The 20,591-nt window shown below is 37.3% G+C and overlaps 2 protein-coding genes across 2 annotated transcripts; both read right to left on the bottom strand.

Moving 5' to 3' along the window:
- Nucleotides 1-3,956: 3,956 nt before the first annotated feature.
- LOC150067007 (olfactory receptor 6C2-like) lies at nucleotides 3,957-4,913 on the bottom strand. The gene has a single exon (XM_090353540.1). It carries the CDS (start codon nucleotides 4,911-4,913, stop codon nucleotides 3,957-3,959), a length of 957 nt encoding a protein of 318 aa, XP_090209666.1.
- Nucleotides 4,914-12,928: 8,015 nt separating this feature from the next.
- On the bottom strand, nucleotides 12,929-13,864 carry LOC150067006 (olfactory receptor 6C2-like). Its single transcript, XM_090356676.1, has one exon. The coding sequence runs from the start codon at nucleotides 13,862-13,864 to the stop codon at nucleotides 12,929-12,931; it is 936 nt and encodes a 311-aa protein (XP_090212802.1).
- Nucleotides 13,865-20,591: the final 6,727 nt, after the last annotated feature.

Below are 20,591 nucleotides of genomic sequence, written 5' to 3'. Positions count from 1 at the left end.
CAAACCTATAGCCACCTACTATTTGACAAGGGAACAAAAAAACACAGGATGCAAGAAAGACAGCCTCTTCAACTAGGTGGTGCTGGCAGAATTGGCTATACAAGTGCAGAAAACACAAGTTAGATCTGTATATCTCACCTTGCACCAGAATCAGTTCCAAATGTATCAAAGACCTCAATGTAAGACCAAGATAAACAGAAAGCCCACAGAATGGGAGAAGATCTTTACTAACAATGCATCAGACAAGGGCCTCATATCTCAAATCTACTTGGACTTTAAAAAGTTTACTCTCCTCCAAGAAATCTTCAAAGAAACAGCAACCTAATTAATAAATAGGCTAAAGATTTTAACTTCTCTGAAGAAGAAATAAGAATGGCCAATAAACACATGAACAAATATTTAACCTCTCTGGCCATAAAAGAAACACAAACCAATGCACTGAGATTCTCTCTCACTGCAATTAGAATGCCGAAATCAAGAAAACTACCAGTAACAAATGCTGATGGGGATGTGGCCAAAAGGGAATGCTAATACACTATTATTGGGAATGTAAACTTGTTCAACCACGTTGGAAAGTATATGGACATTCCTCAAAAGAGTGCTTCCCTATGATTCAGCAACCCTATTCCTGGGTATCTGTCCAACTGACCACAAACCAGGTTACATTAAAGCCACCAGCACAATCATGTTCATTGCAGCATTATTTACCATAGCTAGATATGGAATCAACCCAGATACCCCTCAGCAGATGAATGGATCAAGAAAATGTTGTATATATGTACAAGGGAATTCTATGCTTCCATCAGAATGCCATTGTCCCATTCATAAGGAAATGGAAAGTCTTGGAAAACTATGCTAAGTGAAGTAACCTAGATCCAAAGAAACATAAGTTACATGCTTTCCCTCATTTGTTATAATTAGAATGTGCCTATAAGTTGATGAATAAACTTGAAGGATAGTAAAAAACAAATAATGACACTTGGTCATGATTAATTAAACATCAGTTTGAACATTTCCATAGTGATAACAAAGGGGGATATTCTTTTTTATTGTATTTTATTGTTGGGGTAGTGTATATAGGGGTTATAGTTACATTTGTCAGGTAGTGGGTATATAACTTCTTGAACATTGATATCCCTCAAAGGGGGATATTCTTAGGAGAGTTTCACAAGGGCTCAATAACTATGTGTATATGATCTTATAACATGGTATTTATTGGCATGAACTCCAAGAAACAAAAGCGAGAGATTTTATTTTTTTCATATATTTTTATTGTAATTAATAGAAGGGTTACATGATATTTGCCAGATAGAAGGTGCATTAATTCACATACATTGATACCCTTTTACATGTCTTGGTCCCCATTTCCCTCCCCCTCACCCTTACCCCTCATCTTGTTTTCCCCCCTTCCCTATCCAATTTCAAATAACCAAATACAAATATATCCGATAAATCAGGTAACAAAGTGAGATACTGTAACAATATGAGATAACCAAGGGACAGCAAAAGAGATGAGAGATAACATAGTACCTTAAGGACAACAAAGCAAGAGATTTTTATATTGTATTGTTTGCACTTCTTTATTTTTATTTTGTTTCCCTTTTTTTGGTTTATTCCTTTTTGTTACTGTTTCTGTACCCTTTGTCTTTTATATAAATTTATTTGATTTAGGGAGGGGAAGAGGAAGCACAAAAGCAGTGGGAAAAAGGTTGAAACAATTCAGGGGTAAAACCAACTAGATACAATATTGGGAATGAAATATACACTTTGGTGGGGGATTTGGGAGGGGAAAAATTGGGAAAGTGAGGGAGTGGATGACACTGTTCAAAAACAAATGCATTAATTACTGATCTATGTAATTGTACCGCACTCTAGATTACCTGAACAATATAACATTTACAATGTGAGGCATGGAAGAAGGATCAGAGTTTTCTGGGATTTCTATTCTATCGTCAGTGCCTAAAGTGTGGTCTGGTGATGAATTTATCAGTTTTGTTTCACCTTATTTGTGTTTGTGTCAAGGATTCTTTTTTTTGTGTGCTTTAAAAAGGTTTATTGCTACTGGAAACTACTTAGGGACTGAATATATAGTAAAATATTAGTAAGTGTTGAAACTACAATACACATTCAAGCCCCACAGAATTAGTAAGAAATCTCGAAGGAGGAATGAGTTAGGATGTATTCTCATATACAAACATTTTGCCGAGTGCAGTGATCAACCATTCCAAGTTACTAGGTTAAACTCATAAGATTACTTTAGTATAAAGCTTACAGTAAATAAGTTATTTGTTACAGTCCCACTTTTTTTTTTTTTGCCAGTCCTGGGCTTGAGCTCAGGGCCTGAGCACTGTCCTTGGACTTTCTCAAGGCTAGAGCTCTACCACTTGAGCCTCAGCACCACTTCCGGCTTTTTTCTATATGTGGTACCGAGGAATCGAACCCGGGTCTTCATGCATGCTAGGCAAGCACTTTAACCACTAGGCCAAACTCCCGGCCCCAGTCCCATTTTTTTCAGCACTAATACATCTGTGAAAGTACAATGAAAGTCATTAAGAAATGATAATCTGTTAGAAATATTTTATTTACTTTTAATAATACTGAAGTAAAAATTTGAAGTCTAAGTTTTTTCTATTTCTCTGGGCAATCATGTCAAAGTGTTGATTTCCACCCCAAGAAGAATTAGATACGAATCACTACAGCAACAAAGTACTGTAGTCATTAATGTGCAGATGGCTGTGTAGCCTTTTCTTACAATCAAATGGCCATCATACATTAAACGAATGCTAGAAATACAACTGCAGTATTTACAAAGAATGGCATTATTATCATACAGTACTTTATATGAAATGCCTTAAACAAACATGAATAATCCTCTCTGGTGAATATAACTATCATTTGAAAAAATTTTTGTCAGCTACAAGGTATTTTTAAAATAATTCTAGAAATGCCTACAAGTCTATTAAAATAGCTATATTTTTCTGAATCATAATTTCTTTTTCTGGTGCTAGAGCTGGGGCTTGAACTCAGGGCCTCATGCTCTCACTTGGCCTTTAGGCTCTAGGTAGCACTCTACTATCATTTGTCTCTAGTCTGGAATTTTTCTGCTAATTAGAAACGGGAACTTTGTAGACTTTTCTGCTTGGTCTGGCTTTGAACTTTGATCTACTAGGTCTCAGCCTCCTGAATAGCTAAGATTCCAGGGACAAGCAATTGGCGCCCAGTGAGACACTCCTACATGCCTATACTGTTCTGTGGCAAAAGGATAAATGGCTTTTTATGTATTTTTCCTTTCTTCTTTCTGTGTTTCTGTATCTGGGTGTCTTAAGTTTCTGTGCTATTTATTCAATGTTAGCTGTCATGCTGGCTTTGTCTTTCCTCAATGACAGTGCTATCTTCCCTAAAAAAGTAACTGTGAACCCATCAGGGGGAAAAGGTAGAAATGTAAATTAAATTATAATTATAGGAAAATTCTACAGATTTATAGAAGTCAATGGGATTAATTTTAATATAATATATTCACATGTTATTCCCAACTTGCTTTCTAATATAAAAGGGCAATAAAAAGGCAAAATTGTGGATCAAAGAGGCTCTCAGCTAGAAAAGCTCAAGGAATTTTCTGAAAAGAAGATATAAAAAATATGGAAGGAGAAAGAAGTCAATAATCAAGGAATGAGGAGACTGAGCTGCAATTTGAAGATATAGGATGTGCAAATACAGGATGGAAAGGAACTGAAAAGGAATGCCTATGAGAACAATTACAAGTATGAGGAAACAAGATTTCAAAAGCAAAGTGTGTCAAGGATTCTTGATACACTAGCTTATTCTGTTGTTTCCTTGTTTATGTGTAGTATGAGTTCTTTTTTCCTGAGTCATTTGAAATTGTTAGGAAATGATGAGGTCAGAATGCAAAGATATATTCAGAAAAACTAATGATCTTTTCTTAACAATAGTTTTTTTTACATTGGAGAATTTCCTTTCTTTCTTAACAACAGTGAAATTCTTTTGACTGTGTTATCAAAGGCCTGTTTTACCTGCTTGTTCCTCAAGGTGTAGATGAAGGGGTTCAGCATAGGAGCAATGGAGGTAGTAAGGACCACCACACCTTTATTAATTTCCATGGAATCCTTGGCTGAAGGCTTCACATAGATGAAGATGCAGCTGCCATAGGTGATGGCAATCACGACCATGTGGGAAGAGCAGGTGGAAAAGGCCTTTGTCCTTTGCTGGGCAGAAGGGAATTGTAGAATGGTCTTAATGATGGATGTGTAAGATAGAACTACACAAAGCAGGGTCATGACAAAAGTTAACACAGCACAAACTATGACTATCTGTTCGATGAGCCACGTTGGTGAGCATGAGATCTTCAGGAGGGGGTATGCATCGCAGAAAAAATGGTCAATAGCATTAGAGTCACAGAATTCCAGCTTTAGGACCAGGGTAAGTGGTGGGAATACAATCAAGAAGCCAGCTGCCCAGCACCAAAGGACAAGTATCCTACAGACCCTGCTGTTCATGATGGTCACATACTGCAGGGGTTTGCAGATGGCCACATAGCGGTCATACGACATGGTGGCCAGCAGAAAGAATTCGGTCACAGCAAAGAGATCAGTAAAAAACACTTCAGTGATGCAGCTGTTGTAAGTGATTGCGTTGTCCCCTGTGGCGAGGTTGTACAAGTATCTGGGCATACAAGCAGATGTGAATGTAATCTCTAAGAAGGCGAAATTTTGTAGGAAATAGTACATGGGAGTTTTCAGTTGTGGATCCAGGATGGTGAGAGAGATGATGGTGAGGTTTCCTGTTACACTCAGCATGTAGGTGAGCCCCAGAAAGAGGAAAAGCACAATCTTGAGTTGTGGGTCATCAGTGAGGCCCAGGAGGAGGAAAGTCGTGATGGTGTGATTTCTCATCATGGACTCCTGCCTTCTGCTGGGTCTGCACTGAAAATTCAGATATTTAGGTAGAATACTAACCAACAGAACAACACAACTATGAAAATAACTTAATATGCATTAAAATATTCTAGTTAAACACATAAATTATGATAGCAGTTTAGATTTTATAATTGATAGTTGTCAAGTCAAGGTAGAATTAAAAATTCAAGGATTCATGCCATGTTCCAAATTTCAAGTACTCATATTAAATATGTAATAATGTAGCATATTAAAATAAGTATTAGACCATTTATTGTGACAGTTTTTACCTATGTTATTGATAGCACAAAAATACATATGTACTTTATCATAATACCTTGTATTAACATTTATTATGCTATATTTATTAAGCTATCTATGTATGTAACATGTATATTTTATAATAGTCAATATATAGTATATAATTTATATTACACAGTATATATAATTATGGTTTCCAATTAGTATATGTTCATTAATTGAAAGTGTATGTATACACAGTGCATTTTGAACAAATTCACCTCTTCCATCACATTCCTATTTCTTCCCTCTCTTTCCCATCTTTTTGAATTTTTTCGGTGGGATTCATCATGCTGAATGTATGATCACATGCACTGCTCTTCAGGCCCCTTTACCCCTCAGAATTTCCATTTGTCCTCTGTTCTTGGATGACTGCCTTCTAAACGGTCATCTATTACTTTTATTTCCCATTGCTATTGCTTTAAAATCTTATTCAGACTTTTGTTTCTGGGTTTTCTTTTCTTGTGGTGCTGGTGATGGACCCCAAGTTCTTGAGCATGTTAAATGCTGTACCACTGAAGACATATTTAGCTCCCCAATTAATTTTTTCTCAAATAAAACGGAATGCTAGGTTTTCTTTTGTGCTCTCTTGGGGTCTGAACTCATGGCCCAGACACTCTCTCTCGGCTTTTTTTGGTAAGGCTAGCACTCTTTTCTGGACCCATAATTCTACTTCCCTTGTTTTGGTGGTTAATTGGAGGTAAAAGTCTGAGTGAGTTTCTTGCCTTGGCTGTCTTCGAACTGTGTTCCTCAGAACTCATCTTCTTAGTTGCTAGATTATACATGTGAGTCACCTGCACAGGGCTTAACTGCTAATGTTTTTGTAATATGAAGTGTTCTTGCATAAGATACAGGCAGAAAAGTGGAATCTAGAATTTTCTTTAGCCTATTTACACTTCCCTTGAAATTTTGTCATTCATAAAACACAAGTATGTTACAAATAATTTGAGTTTCATTCTACAAACTCTTTACCTGTTGGTGAAGATATTGAGGTCTGGACTAGTACTGGTTACTAAAGCCTACCATCTGAGCAATTGAGGTGATTGCAATATTTTCTTGCTGTTGTTGTTTGCCAGTCCTGGGCTTGAACTCAGGGTTTTGGCACTGTCCTCGATCTACTTTTTGTTCAAGACTAGCACTCTACCACTTGTACCACAGAACCATTTATTGCATCTTTTCCCCCCCTGTTTATGGGGTACTGAAGAATCAAACCCAGGGCTTCATTCATACTCTGCAAGCACTTTACCACTAAACCACATTCCCAGCCCCAGGAAATTGCAATTTTTTTGTTCATCCATTCGTTCTTCTACTCATTCATTATTCCACATGCATTGAATATTCTTTCAACAGTAGGGAGGAACTGTATTAAATGATGCACCAATTTAATTTTAGACTCCATAAAGAAACCCTAGGAATCACCTTGTCCAACACTTACTCCATTCAGAAAAGTTTTTGAAAACTACAGATTGGAATCGGACCCACGTTTTCAAGTCAGTGATCAGTCAGCAGGACTGTGGCCCAAACCATGAGGCATACACAGTATACCTTGTGGAGAAAATGGGTTTAAAACAAGGGCAAGCATTTTCAAGAAATATCTCTTTTCTTACAGCTCATGAAATAGTCCAGACATTTGATCAGCCTGTGAGATTTGAATGCAATAAAACAGGTGTCCAGTAAACCTGATTAGATTAGCCCGGAGTCCTCACTCAGCCCTTCAGTTGTGATAACCTCCTAGAATAAATGTCACATATGGGCTGTGACAAAGAGAGACACTGCGGACCTGAAATTTGAGAGACATGCAGGAGTAGGTTGGATTTCAATTTGGGAAAATTCCAGAGGATGAAATTTGGAGGGTTTATGAATAACATAATAGCAATGCAATTGGACTTAATCAAGAAACACAAACTTACATGCTAGCTCTCTCTGGGACATTTCAAATATTTTTGAGCAGAGAGAATGATGGAAACAGTAGCTAAAATGCAATTCATATGATAAAGGAAATTGCAATTTTAAGGCTTGCAGTTTGAAGCCATGCAGGGCAGGTCAGTTAAGCCTTCACTTCCAGCGTTCTGCTGTTTAATTGGAGATAAGAGCCTCATAGACGGGGAGTGTGGCCTAGTGGTAGAGTGCTCGCCTAGCATGCACGAAGCCCTGTGTTCGATTCCTGGGTACCATCTCCACAGAAAAAGCGAGAAGTGGCGCTGTGGCTTAAGTGGCAGAGTGCTAGTCTTGAGCAAAATATATCCCAGGACAGTGCTCAGGCCCTTAGTTCAAGCCCCAGAACTGGCAAAAATGAAACAAGACAAAACAAAGAAGAGTCTCATAGTCTTCTTGTTTGGTTTGGCTTTGAACTGTAATCCTCAGATACTGGCCTCCTGTGATGCTAAGAATGCAGGCAGGACTCACTGGTGCCTAGTATTGGTGTTGAGATAGTGGACTTGGATCCCCATCTCAGGGGAAACACAACTTCACCCATGACTCTCAGCACTTTTTTGTTTTATTGTTTTCTTTTCCTTCTCTCCCTGTAGGTCTTGTATTTTTTTCCTGAGTGGTATGTTTCCTACATGGTTTGAAATAGAGGAATTCACCATATATGTGTTATTTGTTGAAATGAGCTCTGGCTAGCTCTCTACCCTTCTGCTTAAATCACAATCCTCTGCCTCCTGAATACCTGAGATTACAATATTAGCCGTCATGTCTGTTTAGACTGGGCATTTTAAATTATGCAATATTAACACAATTCTCTCACGACTGACCTTATTGCTGCATACATGTTTTACCTGTCACCTTTCCAGTTATGGATAGACAGATTTTCTTGCCGATGCCTCTTGTGTTATAGCTGCTTGAATTCATTTAATTCTTAATGTATATACTTGTTTTGAATAGTGTTTTCTTGAACTCCAAACATGATTTCCAAATTTCCAAATATCCTCTTAATGACCATCATGTAATTAAATGTACCCTGAGGGTAAGTCAGAAATAAAAATACCAAGAAACAAACATTAATAAAATTCATAAAATAAAAATTTATACCGTAAGTAATAAAAATATAAAGTTGAAAGTTAAAATCAAAACCAAAATCTTCACACTGTATTCTGTTTCTCCCATGTGTTCTTTACAAACTAGTGTACTGAAGTTAGAGAACCTATAGTTTAGACTAGATACAGAAATAAGCACTTCATGTCATTTATCTGTCTGAAGGAATAGTCCCTTCAATGTTGTATTTCCACCTTCACTCCTGTCCTTCAGTCACTAATTCCATTAGAAACACACAGGCATGGTACTTGGTTTCTAACTTTTTTGGCCAGTCTGGGCTTGAGTTCAGGGTCTGAGCACTGCCCTTGGACTTTCTCAAGGCTAGAGCTCTACCACTTGAACCTCAGCACCACTTTCAGCTTTTTTGTATGTGTGTTGTACCCAGGAATCGAACCCTGGTCTGCATGCATGCTACCACTAGACCAAACTCCCAGCCCTGGTTTCTAATTTTGATTTCCTGAAGTTTCCCAGCTCTCAGATCACATGCTACTTTGGAATGACTTCTTACTCATTTTTTCCTTTCTATAGTTGTATTAATCACTCTATACCAAGCACATGAAAACACTCAAAACTAATGTTTGAATTATCTTAGGAATTCCTTTTCTAAAAAAGATCTAACAAATGGTAGAATTTATTATACTTACACTTTTGGCAGTTAATTGTATCTTTCTTTTAGTTGCTTACAATTTTTCTTGGAGCTATAATTTGAAAATGAACATTATGTTGAATGTTAACATGATTTCCAGTAGCCTAGAAATACACCTTTTGATTAAGATTCTCTCTAATATATTGCATGAACTCTTTCTCCATCCATGCAGAGACATCACGAATCAGGTGAAGAAACAGCTTTGGTTTTCTTTCTGTCATTGGAAAGAGTTTTCACAGAGCTTGTGGTACCTTTGGAATAATGGGTTTCATAATTTGCTTAATAAAGAGGAGGTTCTCAATTTTAAGGTCCATATTTATATTATTTTCCAAGTCTGTAACCAAGTTAATAAGCAAAGGAGTCCACTGTAACTGATGTTGAAAAATCTCTAATGAACTTCAGGAAATACCCAATCTGCCTCAGTAGCCATGGGGACATGGCCTGTAGAGAAAGTAAAAAGCGCCAGGAGCACTGCAAACATATTGTTGAGAAACTGTTAATAACCTAATGAAAACAAATCTAGTTCACTGTCTTTTCATTCATTCCTGTCTTTTAAGACAGCTTATTTGTCTTGATTTCCTTTCCTGCTTGTCAGTTTGTTTAACAGTGAATAAATTCCATGTTAATATTTCAAAGCTATCATTCATTTCTTCTATCCTAATGGCCTCCTCACTAGGCCAATTATAAAACCTTTCCAGTCAAGATTAATAATTAATTCTAGTATACAGTCCTAAGTTTGGAAACTAAGCATTCTCTAAGACAGCTAAAATATATTTTTCCATGTTTTTACATTTTTGCTACTTAAAGTTTAATATCTAAGAATCCCTCTGACTCTTAGAAGGCCATATGATTAGATCCTTTTGGATTTGAAATTTTGCCATATAATTTCTCCTGTAGTCGAACTACAACAGATTCTACTTTACGAAAATACTATGTTACATAAATTTGTCTGACAGTACAAGTAGTATAAGGATTTGAAGATAAATTAATGCTCACGCACACACACACACACACACACACACACACACACACACACACACACGTTTTTTCTGGTCCCGGGGCCTGAACTCAGGGCCTGGACACTGTCCTTGGACACTTTTTGGTCAAGGCTAGAGCTCTCTCACTTGAGCCACATTGACACCTCAGGCTTTTTCTATGTATGTGGTACCGAGGAATTGAAGTACTCTACCACTAGGCCACACTCCTGGACCCTAAAATACATTTGTTCTTATGGATATCATTTTTACTCAACAACCCCTAATTGTATGTGGTTATTGTGTACAATATAAATTTGATATATGCAGGTGTTGTAGAATGATTAAATTAGCCCACTCACTTCTTCTTTCTTTAGTTTGGGTTATGAATTTGAATTTACTGTCCTAGCTATTTTGTAAGGTGTGAGACATTGCTGAGCACAGTCAAATTGCTGTTCAGTAGATGTCAAAACATTTCTCTTGTCCAACTGTATAATTTGAGCAACTATAGCAGAAAGAGTAGTAGTGTTTGCCTCTGGCTGTGAAGAAATATGGAAACAGATAAATGATGAGTAATTGCTAATGTGCACAAGATTCTTACCGGGGTGACCAAAATGTTCTTCTGTTAGTTTATGGTGATAAAAACAAATTTGTGATTTTTGCTAAAGTCATTTAACTGGAAAATTATTAGTTATGTTTCAGCAGTGTGGCCTCTAAGTTACATATAAATAAATGATTTATTTGTCATTTAATTTTTTTTTTGCCATTCCTGGGGCTTGAATTCAGGGGATGGGCACTGTCCTTGAACACGTCTTGCTCAAGGCTAGCACCCTGCCACTTGAGACACAGCACCACTTCCAGCTTTTGAGTATATGGTACTGCGGAATTGGACCCAGGGCTTCATGAATGCTAGGTGAGCACTCTGCCACTAGACTTTGCTCCCAGTCCCTGTCATTTAAATTTTTTATTGCCTATTCTTTTTTTGTGTGTATGTTCTGGGGATTGAACTCAGGGTCTGGGCCCTGTCTTGAGCCTCTTTGTGTTCAACAATAGCATTCTACCCTTGAGCTACAGTGCCACATCTCACTGTTTTTGAGTGGTTAATTGTAGGTAAGAGTCTCATGGACTATTGTGTTCACCACTGTCTTCTAACCATGATCCTCAGCTCTCAGCCTCCTGAGTAGCTAGAATTACAGGTGTGGGCCCCTGGCACCTGGCTGTTTAAGATGCACAGTATGTTTATAATGTACATATTATTGAGACAGGTCTCAAGGCTCAAGGAAGCTTCAAACTGAGAATGTTCCTGCTTAGCATTAACCAGTTTATATTAATCCATTCATTTTTTTGTGTTATAAGTGTCATGTACAGAGGGGTTAGAATTCATAAGGCACATAAAGAAAACCTTTCTTTTTGGACAGGGGCACTGCTACCTTTGTTATCTTCCAGTTTTCCCCTCCCTTCCCCACCCACAAGTTACAGTTTATTTTCAACATAGTGTCTAGTGAGAATCACAGCTGCATTTGTTTGCTCTTTGTGCCTACATTTGTGTGCCTCCTTTTATACTCTAAACAAAGAAACAAGATAAAAGGAAAAGAAACAAAACAACAACAAAGAATAAAATCCTCTTGATGATTCCATTTTCTGGAGTCTACTTTGATCAATATTATTGTGTATGATCAGTGTTGTGCCTTTGTGTTTCTCTTTTAATAGTATGCTCCTTTGCCCGAGTCCTGAATGATTTATCATGTACTGATGTACTTTAGATCTAGTGTCTACATGTGGGAGAAACATTCACCATTTATCTCTGTGAGTTTGGCTTACTTCACGTAACGCAAGTTGTTCTAGGTCCATCCATTGCCTGCAAATGACATAGTATTATGCTTTCTAAAGGTTCAATTGTGCATAGATACCACATTTTTTGACACACTTATCTAGTGTAGCGCATCTGGGTTCTTTCTACAACGTGGCTATTATGTGGATAGGACAGCAATGACAGCTTGTGGTGTTCTAAGTAGAAACACAGGAGTGATATGGCTGAGCTGTAGGGAAGATCTATAGTGTTTTTGTTTTTTTGCCAGTCCTGGGTTTGAGCTCAGGGCCTGAGCACTGTCCTTGGATTTTCTCAAAGATAGAGCTCTACTACTTGAGCCTCAGTACCACTTCCGGCTTTTTTTCTATGTATGTGATACCGAGGAATCAAACCCAGGTCTTCTTACATGCTAAGCAAGTACTCTACCCCTATGCCAAACTCCTGGCCCCAAATCTATTTTTTTTTTAATTTTAATTTTGAAGGAACCTCCACACTTCCATTCAGAGTGGTGGTACTAGTTTATATTCTACAAACACTGAAACAGGGTTCTTTTTGGCATGATCATATTTGTTGTTCAATTCATGATTTTGTTCAATATATCTTGGGTAAGATGGCATCTCACTAAAATGTGAAGGATGGAAGAAGGACCAGAGATTTTTATTTTTTTTTTTAAATCTAGTTTCAGTGCCTGAAGGAGATCTGGTATTAAGAATATTTTCCAATAAGCATAATTACTGATATAAAAATAAATATTGGGCTTATTGGTTTTGCTTCACTTTATCTGTGGGTTTGCCAGAGATTAATGATACACTAGGTCATTGGGTTATTGTATTGCTTCCTTGTGTGTGTGTGTGTGTGTGTGTGTGTGTGTGTGTGTGTTATGCTCTTTTTTCTGGGTCATCTTGAAATTGTTAGGAATGGATGAAATTAAAATCCAAAGATACATACAGAGAAACCAATGCTCTTTTTTTTTTCTGGCTGGGGTCTTGAACTCTGGAGCTGGGTATTGTCCATGAACTCTATTGCTCAAGGTTACCACTCTACCAGTTGAGTATAGCACTACTTCCTCTTTTCCGGTGGTTAATTGGAGATGAGTCTCACAGACTTCAGTGCCCAGGGTGGCTTTGAACTGCAATCCTCACATCTCAGCCTCCTGAGTAGGATTACAGGCGTGAACCACCAGTGCCCGGCTACAATGCTCTTTTTACCAAAAATTATCAAAAATTCTTTATTGCATTGTTGAATTTCCTTACTTCCTTAACAACAGTGAAATTCTTTTGACTGTGTTGCTGAAGGCCTGTTTCACCTGCTTGTTCCTCAAGGTGTAGATGAAGGGGTTCAGCATAGGAGCAATGGAGGTGGTGAGCACAGACACCCCCTTGTTGATGGCCATGGAATCCTTGGATGAAGGCTTCACATAGACGAAGATGCAGCTGCCATAGGTGATGGCAATCACGACCATGTGGGAAGAGCAGGTGGAAAAGGCCTTTGTCCTTTGCTGGGCAGAAGGGAATTGTAGGATGGTCCTAATGATGGATATGTAAGATAGAACTACACAAAGCAGGGTCATCACAAAAGTTAACACAGCACAAACTATGACTATCTGTTCGATGAGCCACGTTGGTGAGCATGAGATCTTCAGGAGGGGGTATGCATCGCAGAAAAAATGGTCAATAGCATTAGAGTCACAGAATTCCAGATTTAAGCCCAGTGTAAGTGGTGGGAATATGATCAAGAGGCCAGCTGCCCAGCAAGACAGGACGAGTCTCCCACAGACCCTGCTGTTCATGATGGTCACATACTGCAGGGGTTTGCAGATGGCCACATAGCGGTCATATGACATGGTAGCCAGCAGAATAAATTCGGTTACACCAAAAAGATCAGTAAAAAAAATTTGAGTGACGCAACTGGTATATGAGATTGTGTTGTCGCCTGTGGAGAGGTTGTACAAGTATCTGGGCATACAAGCAGATGTGAATGCGATCTCTAAGAAGGCAAAATTTTGTAGGAAATAGTACATGGGAGTTTTCAGTTGTGGATCCAGGATGGTGAGAGAGATAATGGTGAGGTTTCCTGTTACACTCAGCATGTAGGTGAGCCCCAGAAAGAGGAAAAGCACAGCCTTGAGTTGTGGGTCTTCAGTGAGGCCCAGGAGGAGGAAAGTTGTGATGGTGTGATTTCTCATCAGGGACTCCTGCCTTCTGCTGGGTCTTCACTGAAAATTCAGATATTTAGATGTGATAGTGATTAGTAAAGCAAGGGAACTTTGAGAATAATATTACATAAATTAAAACATTATATTAGACATCACCTATAGTAGTAATTTAAGGTTTATAATTCATACTTATTATTGCAAAATAGATTTAAAATTCAAGTATCCATATCGTTTTCCACAATTTAAATATAATTCTACATATTAAGGTATAATAAATATTATACCAAAGCATATCTTATTGTATATTAATTGTATTATTTTATAACATACAAGCATATATGTATTATATCCTAACATAACATATTTTATTACATATTATGTAATCTGTCTTGCACATTTATTATGTAATATGTATATGTAACATGTACATATAGTATAGTATACATATATTTTGTATTGTATGATGCACAATTGTATTTTTGTTTTGTTTGTTTTTTTAATATTTTTGACTTCTGATTTTTTAAAATATATTTTTATTGTAATTAATAGAAGGGTTACATTATATTCGCCAGATAGATGGTGTATTGCTGCACACACATTGATACCCTTTCTCATGTTTTTGTCCCCATTTCCCTCCCCCCACCCCTTCCCCTCATCTTGTTTTTCCCCTTCCCTATCCTATTTCAAATAAACATATATACAATATATCAGATAACAAGGTAAGAGACTATAACAATAAATATATATAGTTATTTTTAATAGGTATATTTTTGAAGTAACATATTTATGAAATGAAAATGAACATGTATACAGTGGATTTGTAAACAATTCATCTTCTCCCTTTATTCCCATTTCTTCCCTTTCTTCCCGTCTGTTTTCAATGAAGATGGTGGGTTTCATCGAGCTGACATTATGTTCATATGCAATACCTTTGCTCCTCAGAGTCCCTGTTTTCTTCTCTTCCTGGTGATCACTTCCTAGATACTTGCCTCTTATATTTCCCATAAGTATTGCTTAAAAATCTCATTTAATTGCTTGCTTTTGAATGTTCTTTACTTGTTGTGCTAGATATCGAACCCAAGTTCTTGTGCATGGCAAGTGCTGCACTGCTAAAGACAATTCTAGCTTGTCAATTAACATTTTCCTAAACAAAACTGATTGCTTGAACTAAGGGCTTGGATACTGTCCCTTAGCATTTTTGCCTAAGGCTACACTTTCCACTTGAGCCAAAACTCTACTTTCAGTTTTTTGGTGGCTAATTAAAATGAATCTCAGTGATTATTCTTCCCTATGCTGGCTTTGCATTTGGATCCACAGAACTCAGCTTTCTGAGTTGTTAGATTGTAGGTAGGAACCATCTGTGCTGGCTTGACTGCTAATGTTTTTGTGATGTGAAGTGTTCTTTGTAAGACAGAGGTTGAAGGCTTAAGCTGAATGTTGAATTTTCATTCATCTATATATCTTTCCAATTAACTTTTCTCATTCATAAAGTACAAGTATATTTCAAATAGTTTCTGTTTTATTCTACAGACTCTTTACATATTAGTGAAGATGTTCAGGTCTAGACTTGTGGTGGCTAAAGCCTAGCGATTAAGAGGTCGCAGTCTTAAGGACTGCAGTAGAAAGACAGCCAGGGCAAGGGACTCTGTGAGACTCTTATTTCTAAATACCCAGCAAAAAGCTGTAAGTAAAGCTTTGGCTCAAACCAAATGTCCCCTTCCAATATATATATATTTTTTGGTTAATTGGATTGAAGAATATCATAGATTTTCTGTTTGGTCTGGCTTTGAACCAAGATCGTCATATTTGGGTCGCCTGAGATGGCGGGATTGCAGGTGGGAAGCACTGGTGCTCAGTGTTGATGTTTGAGATGATACCGTTGGTGAGCAGGCACCACCTCAAACGAAGCACCACTGACCCATGACTCTCAGTACTTTTTTTTTTTTTTGCCAGTCCTGGCCTTGAGCTCAGGGCCTGAGCACTGTCCTTGGACTTTCTCAAGGCTAGAGCTCTACCACTTGAGCCTCAGCACCACTTCTGGCTTTTTTCTATGTATGTGATACCGAGGAATCGAACCCGGGTCTTGGTGCATGCTAGGCAAGCACTCAACCACTAGGCCAAACTCCCGGCCCTCTCAGTACTTTTTTTATGTTATATTTTTCTCTCCCTCCCCCGAAGGTCTTATATTTTCCCTGGCTGCTGTGTTTTCTACATAGCTTGAAATAGAGGCATTCACCGACACACTAGTTTATTGTTGAGATGGACTCTGGCTAACTTTCTGCCTTTCACCTTGAACTACAATCCTCCCTCTCCTGAATATGTGAGATTAGAGATGGGAACCATCACACTTGTCTAGAATGGGCATGTTAAGCTATGCACTATCTATACAATTCTCTCACAACTTACCTTATTGCTGCATACATGTTTTGCCTGTCATCTTTCCAATTTGTAATTTCTAGTCACATATTTTCTTGCTCTCTGTGTCGATAGCTGTTCGAATTCATTTATTTCTTAACATATACAATTGCTTTGAGTAGTATTTTCTTGAACTCCAAACATGGTTCCCAAATTCCCCCAGATCCTCGCAGTGTCTGTCATATAACTAAATGCGCCCTATGTATGAGTCAGAAATAAACTTTTGATCCTCACATTGTTTTGTTTCTCCCATATGTTCTTCATAAACTAGTAACTAGATACAGAAATAAGCACTGTATGCCAGTTATGTGTCTGCAGAAATATTCCCTCCAGCACTCTGTACTTCCACCTTCTCTCCAGTGCTTCAGTCTCTAATTTCACTAGACATACACATACTTTGCCATTGTTTCTAGCTTTTAATATCTGGAAGTTTCACAGCACTCAAATTATGCCACTTTTGAAGGACTTCTTAATCATATTTTGCTTAGTATAATTACATCAATGCCTTTATACTGTCCAAAATATAAGCACTCTAAAATAATGTTTGAATTAATATCACCTTAGGAATTCCTTTTATAAATTGTATCAATATGGAAAGATCTATTTACTCAAGGCACAAGTCCCAAAAGATGTAACAAATGATGAACTTCATTATACTTACAATTCTGGCAGTTACTTGTATCTTTCTATTAATGGTTTACAATTATTCTTAGAGCTATACTTTAAAAATGAATATTATGTTGAGCACAAGATAGGATTTCTAGTAGCCTAGGAATATGCCCTTTGCCTGAGAGTTCTCTGTCTCCTTAATTGATTGCCACAACTTTCTCTCTATCCATGTAGAGCTATCATCAGTCAGGCAAGGAAACAGCTTTGGTTTTCTTTCCATCATTGAAAGAGCTCTGAGGAGAGCTCTTGGTACCTTTGGAATAGTGGGGGTTGTGATTTCTTTTGCTGAGTGGGAAGATTCTTAAAATATTAGTTCCATATTTATATCATTTGCCAAATCTTTAACCAAGTTAATAAACAAAGGAATCCATGGTAACTCTGGTGAAAAAGCACTAAATGAACTTGGGGAAAACTCAATCTGCCTTAGAAGCTGTGGGAACACGGCCTGTAGAGACAGGAGAAGGCACTAAGTGCATTGCAAACCAATTGTTAGGAAAACATTAAGAACCTAATTACAAACACATCTACCCCACTTTCTTTTTTTTTTAATAATTTTTTTATTGTGATTAATAGAAGGGTTACATTATATTCACCAGATAGAAGGTGCATAACTTCACAAACACTGATACCCTTTCTCATGACATGGTCCCCATTTCCCTCCCACCCTCTTCCCGCTTATCTTGATTTCCCTCCTACCCCATTCAATTTCAAATAACCAATTAAGCACATATAAAATATATCAGATAACAAGGTGAAAAATTGTAACAATATGAGATAACCCAGGGATGGCAAAAGAGATGAGAGGTAACATAGTACATTAAGGACCACAGTGACTCATTATATGGCTTTTGTTTCCTTATCCTGGAGGTCCTTACATTTGGTGTTGTACGATTTGGCCTAATGTCTCTAGATTTTGTTCTATTGTAAATCTCTGCTAGGAGAGCCCAAGGTTTCTACTGATTATGACAAATGAGGGAGACTATTGGGCCTATGTTCTTTTGAGTCTGGCTTACTTCACTTAATATGATTTTTTCTAAGTCTTTCCATTTCCTTACAAATGGGGCGATATCGTTCTTTCTGACAGCAACATAGAATTCCATTGTGTATAAATACCACATCTTGTTGATCCACTCATCAACTGAGGGACATCTGGGTTGGTTCCATATTGTTGCTATGGTAAATAGTGCTGCAATGAACATCATTGTGCTAGTGGATTTAGTATGCCCTTGTTTCTGGATGATTGGGTAAATGTCAAGTAGTGGAATTGCTGGGTCATAGAGGAGCTCTATGTTTAGTCTTTTGAGGAACTGCCATACTGCTTTCCATAGTGGTTGAATGAGTTTGCACTCCCACCAACAGTGTAGTAGTGATCCCTCCTGGCAACATCCCCTCCAGCATCTGTTGTTATTAGTTTTCTTGATCCTGGCCATTCTAACTGGAGTGAGGTGGAATCTTAGAGTTGTTTTGATTTGCATTTCTTTTATAAGAGATGTCGAGCATTTCTTCATGTGTTTATAGGCCATTTTTGTTTCTTCTTCAGAGAAGACTCTCTTTAAGTCTTTGGCCCATCTTTTAATGGGATGGTTGTTACTTTGGAGATTAGTTTTGGAGTGATTCAATTTTTTGAGCTGTTGATATTTTTAGATATGAGGCCTTTGTCCGTTGTATGGTTAGTGAAGATCTTCTCCCATTCTGTAGGCTTCCTAATTAATTTACTAGCTATGTCCTTGCCTACCCCACTTTCTTTTTGTTCATTCCTGTGTTCAAAGACAGCTAAATTCCCTTTATTAATTTAGTTTATTAGTTTGTTTTTTAAGTGTAATTTTATTTTAATGTATAGAGGGGTTAGAGTTATATTCACCAGATAGAAGGTGCATTATTTCTCACACATTGATACCCCTTCTCATGCTTTTGTCCCTACTACTCTCCTCCACCCCCTCCCCTAATCTTTTTGCCCCTCCTATTTCAAATAAACATATATATATATATATAATATACCAGGTAACAAAGTCAGATACTGTAACAATATGAGATTAACTAAAGGTCAATGCAAGAGAAGAGAAAAAAACCTAGTACATTAAGAACAACAGTCACTCATAATTAAGCTCTTGTTTCCATGTCCTCGAGGTCCATTAATTTGGCTGCATTCTATATGGCCTTATGTATCCAAGGTTTGAACTATTGTAATTCTCTGCTAGGAGAGTCCTAGGTTTGTACTAGGTTTAACAGTGAATAAATTTCATGTTAATATTTCAAAACTACCATTTGGTCTTGCTTTCATTATGTTCTCTTCATCAAGTCAACTATAAAACCTTTCCAGACAAAATTAATAATGAGTTACCACATACATTCTTAAGTTTAGAAATTAAGCCTTCTCTAAGAGAGCTCAAACACATATTGTCATGCATTTACATAGTTGATATTTAAAGTTTAAAGCCCACAAATCCCTTAGACTGTTAGAAGTCCATATAATTTGAAATACACACTTTTGGATTTCAGATTTAGGCCTATCCTTTTTCCTGGAGCAGAATTATAGCAGATTCTATTTTATGAAAATGTCATGTGTTAAATAAATTAATAAATTAATCTTATAATACAAGTAATATAAAGTGTGAAGTTCGTTTAACATGCATATATGTATATATATATATATATATATATATTTTTTTTTTTTTTGCCAGTCCTGGGGCTTGAACTTGGGGTCTGGATACTGTCTCTGAACTTCTGTTTTTCAAGGCAACAGCTGTACTTCTGGCTTTTTCTGTGTGTGTGGTACTGAGGAATGGGACCCAGGGCTTCATGCATGCTAGGGAAGCATTCTATCACCAAGTCACATTTTTAGCCCTTAACAAGTATATATTCTTTTTTTTTGCTGTTGTTGGTTGAGGTATTTGAACTCTGGGCCTGGGCATTATCCCTGAGCTTTTCAGTTCAAGTCTATTGCCCCACTCCTTGAGCCACAGTGTCACTTCTGGTTTTCTGATTAATTGGAGATAAGAGCCTCACAGACTTTAGCCCCTGGGCTGCCTTTGAACTGTGATGTGATCCTCATATCACAGCTACCCGAGTAGCTATGATTATAGGCATGAGCCACTGTGCCAGGTTAACATGCATGTATTCTTATTGACATCGTTTTTAGTCAACAACTCCTAATTTTATGTGGTTATTGTATATAATATAAATTTTGATGTATATATGTGGTATGGGATGGTTAAATCAACTAGCTCATTTTTCTTTCTTCACTTTGGATTAGGGATTTGAGTTTATTGTCATAGCTGTTTTGTAATGTATGAGACATTCAACCTTCTGTTCAGTAGATGTCAAAGCTTATTTCTCTTGTCCAGTGGAAACTTTTTATCCTCTGACAAATGACAACAGAAAGAATATTAGTGTTTGCTTCTGACTGTGAAGAAAGGTGGAAAGAGATAATGCTCAGTAATTGCTAATGGGTGCAAGGTTCCTTTTGGGGTGATAAAAATGCTCTAAAATTAGTTTATGGTGGTTCTTGAACTTTGTGACCTGTAAGATACATATAATAAAGATGTTTTTGTTAACTTTTTATTGCTTGTTCTTAAAATGTACCACATGTTAATAGTATACACAACGTTGAAACTATGTCTCAAAGCTCAAAGGAGACTGAAACTCAGAATCTTCATACCTTAGCCTCTAGCCA

Source organism: Megascapheus bottae, chromosome 2 (assembly GCF_031878675.1).
Source record: "Megascapheus bottae isolate mThoBot1 chromosome 2, mThoBot2.hap1, whole genome shotgun sequence".
Classification (NCBI taxonomy): domain Eukaryota; kingdom Metazoa; phylum Chordata; class Mammalia; order Rodentia; family Geomyidae; genus Megascapheus; species Megascapheus bottae.
The sequence above is the reverse complement of the archived record's forward strand: the minus strand, read 5'-3'. Positions and strand labels throughout refer to the sequence as shown.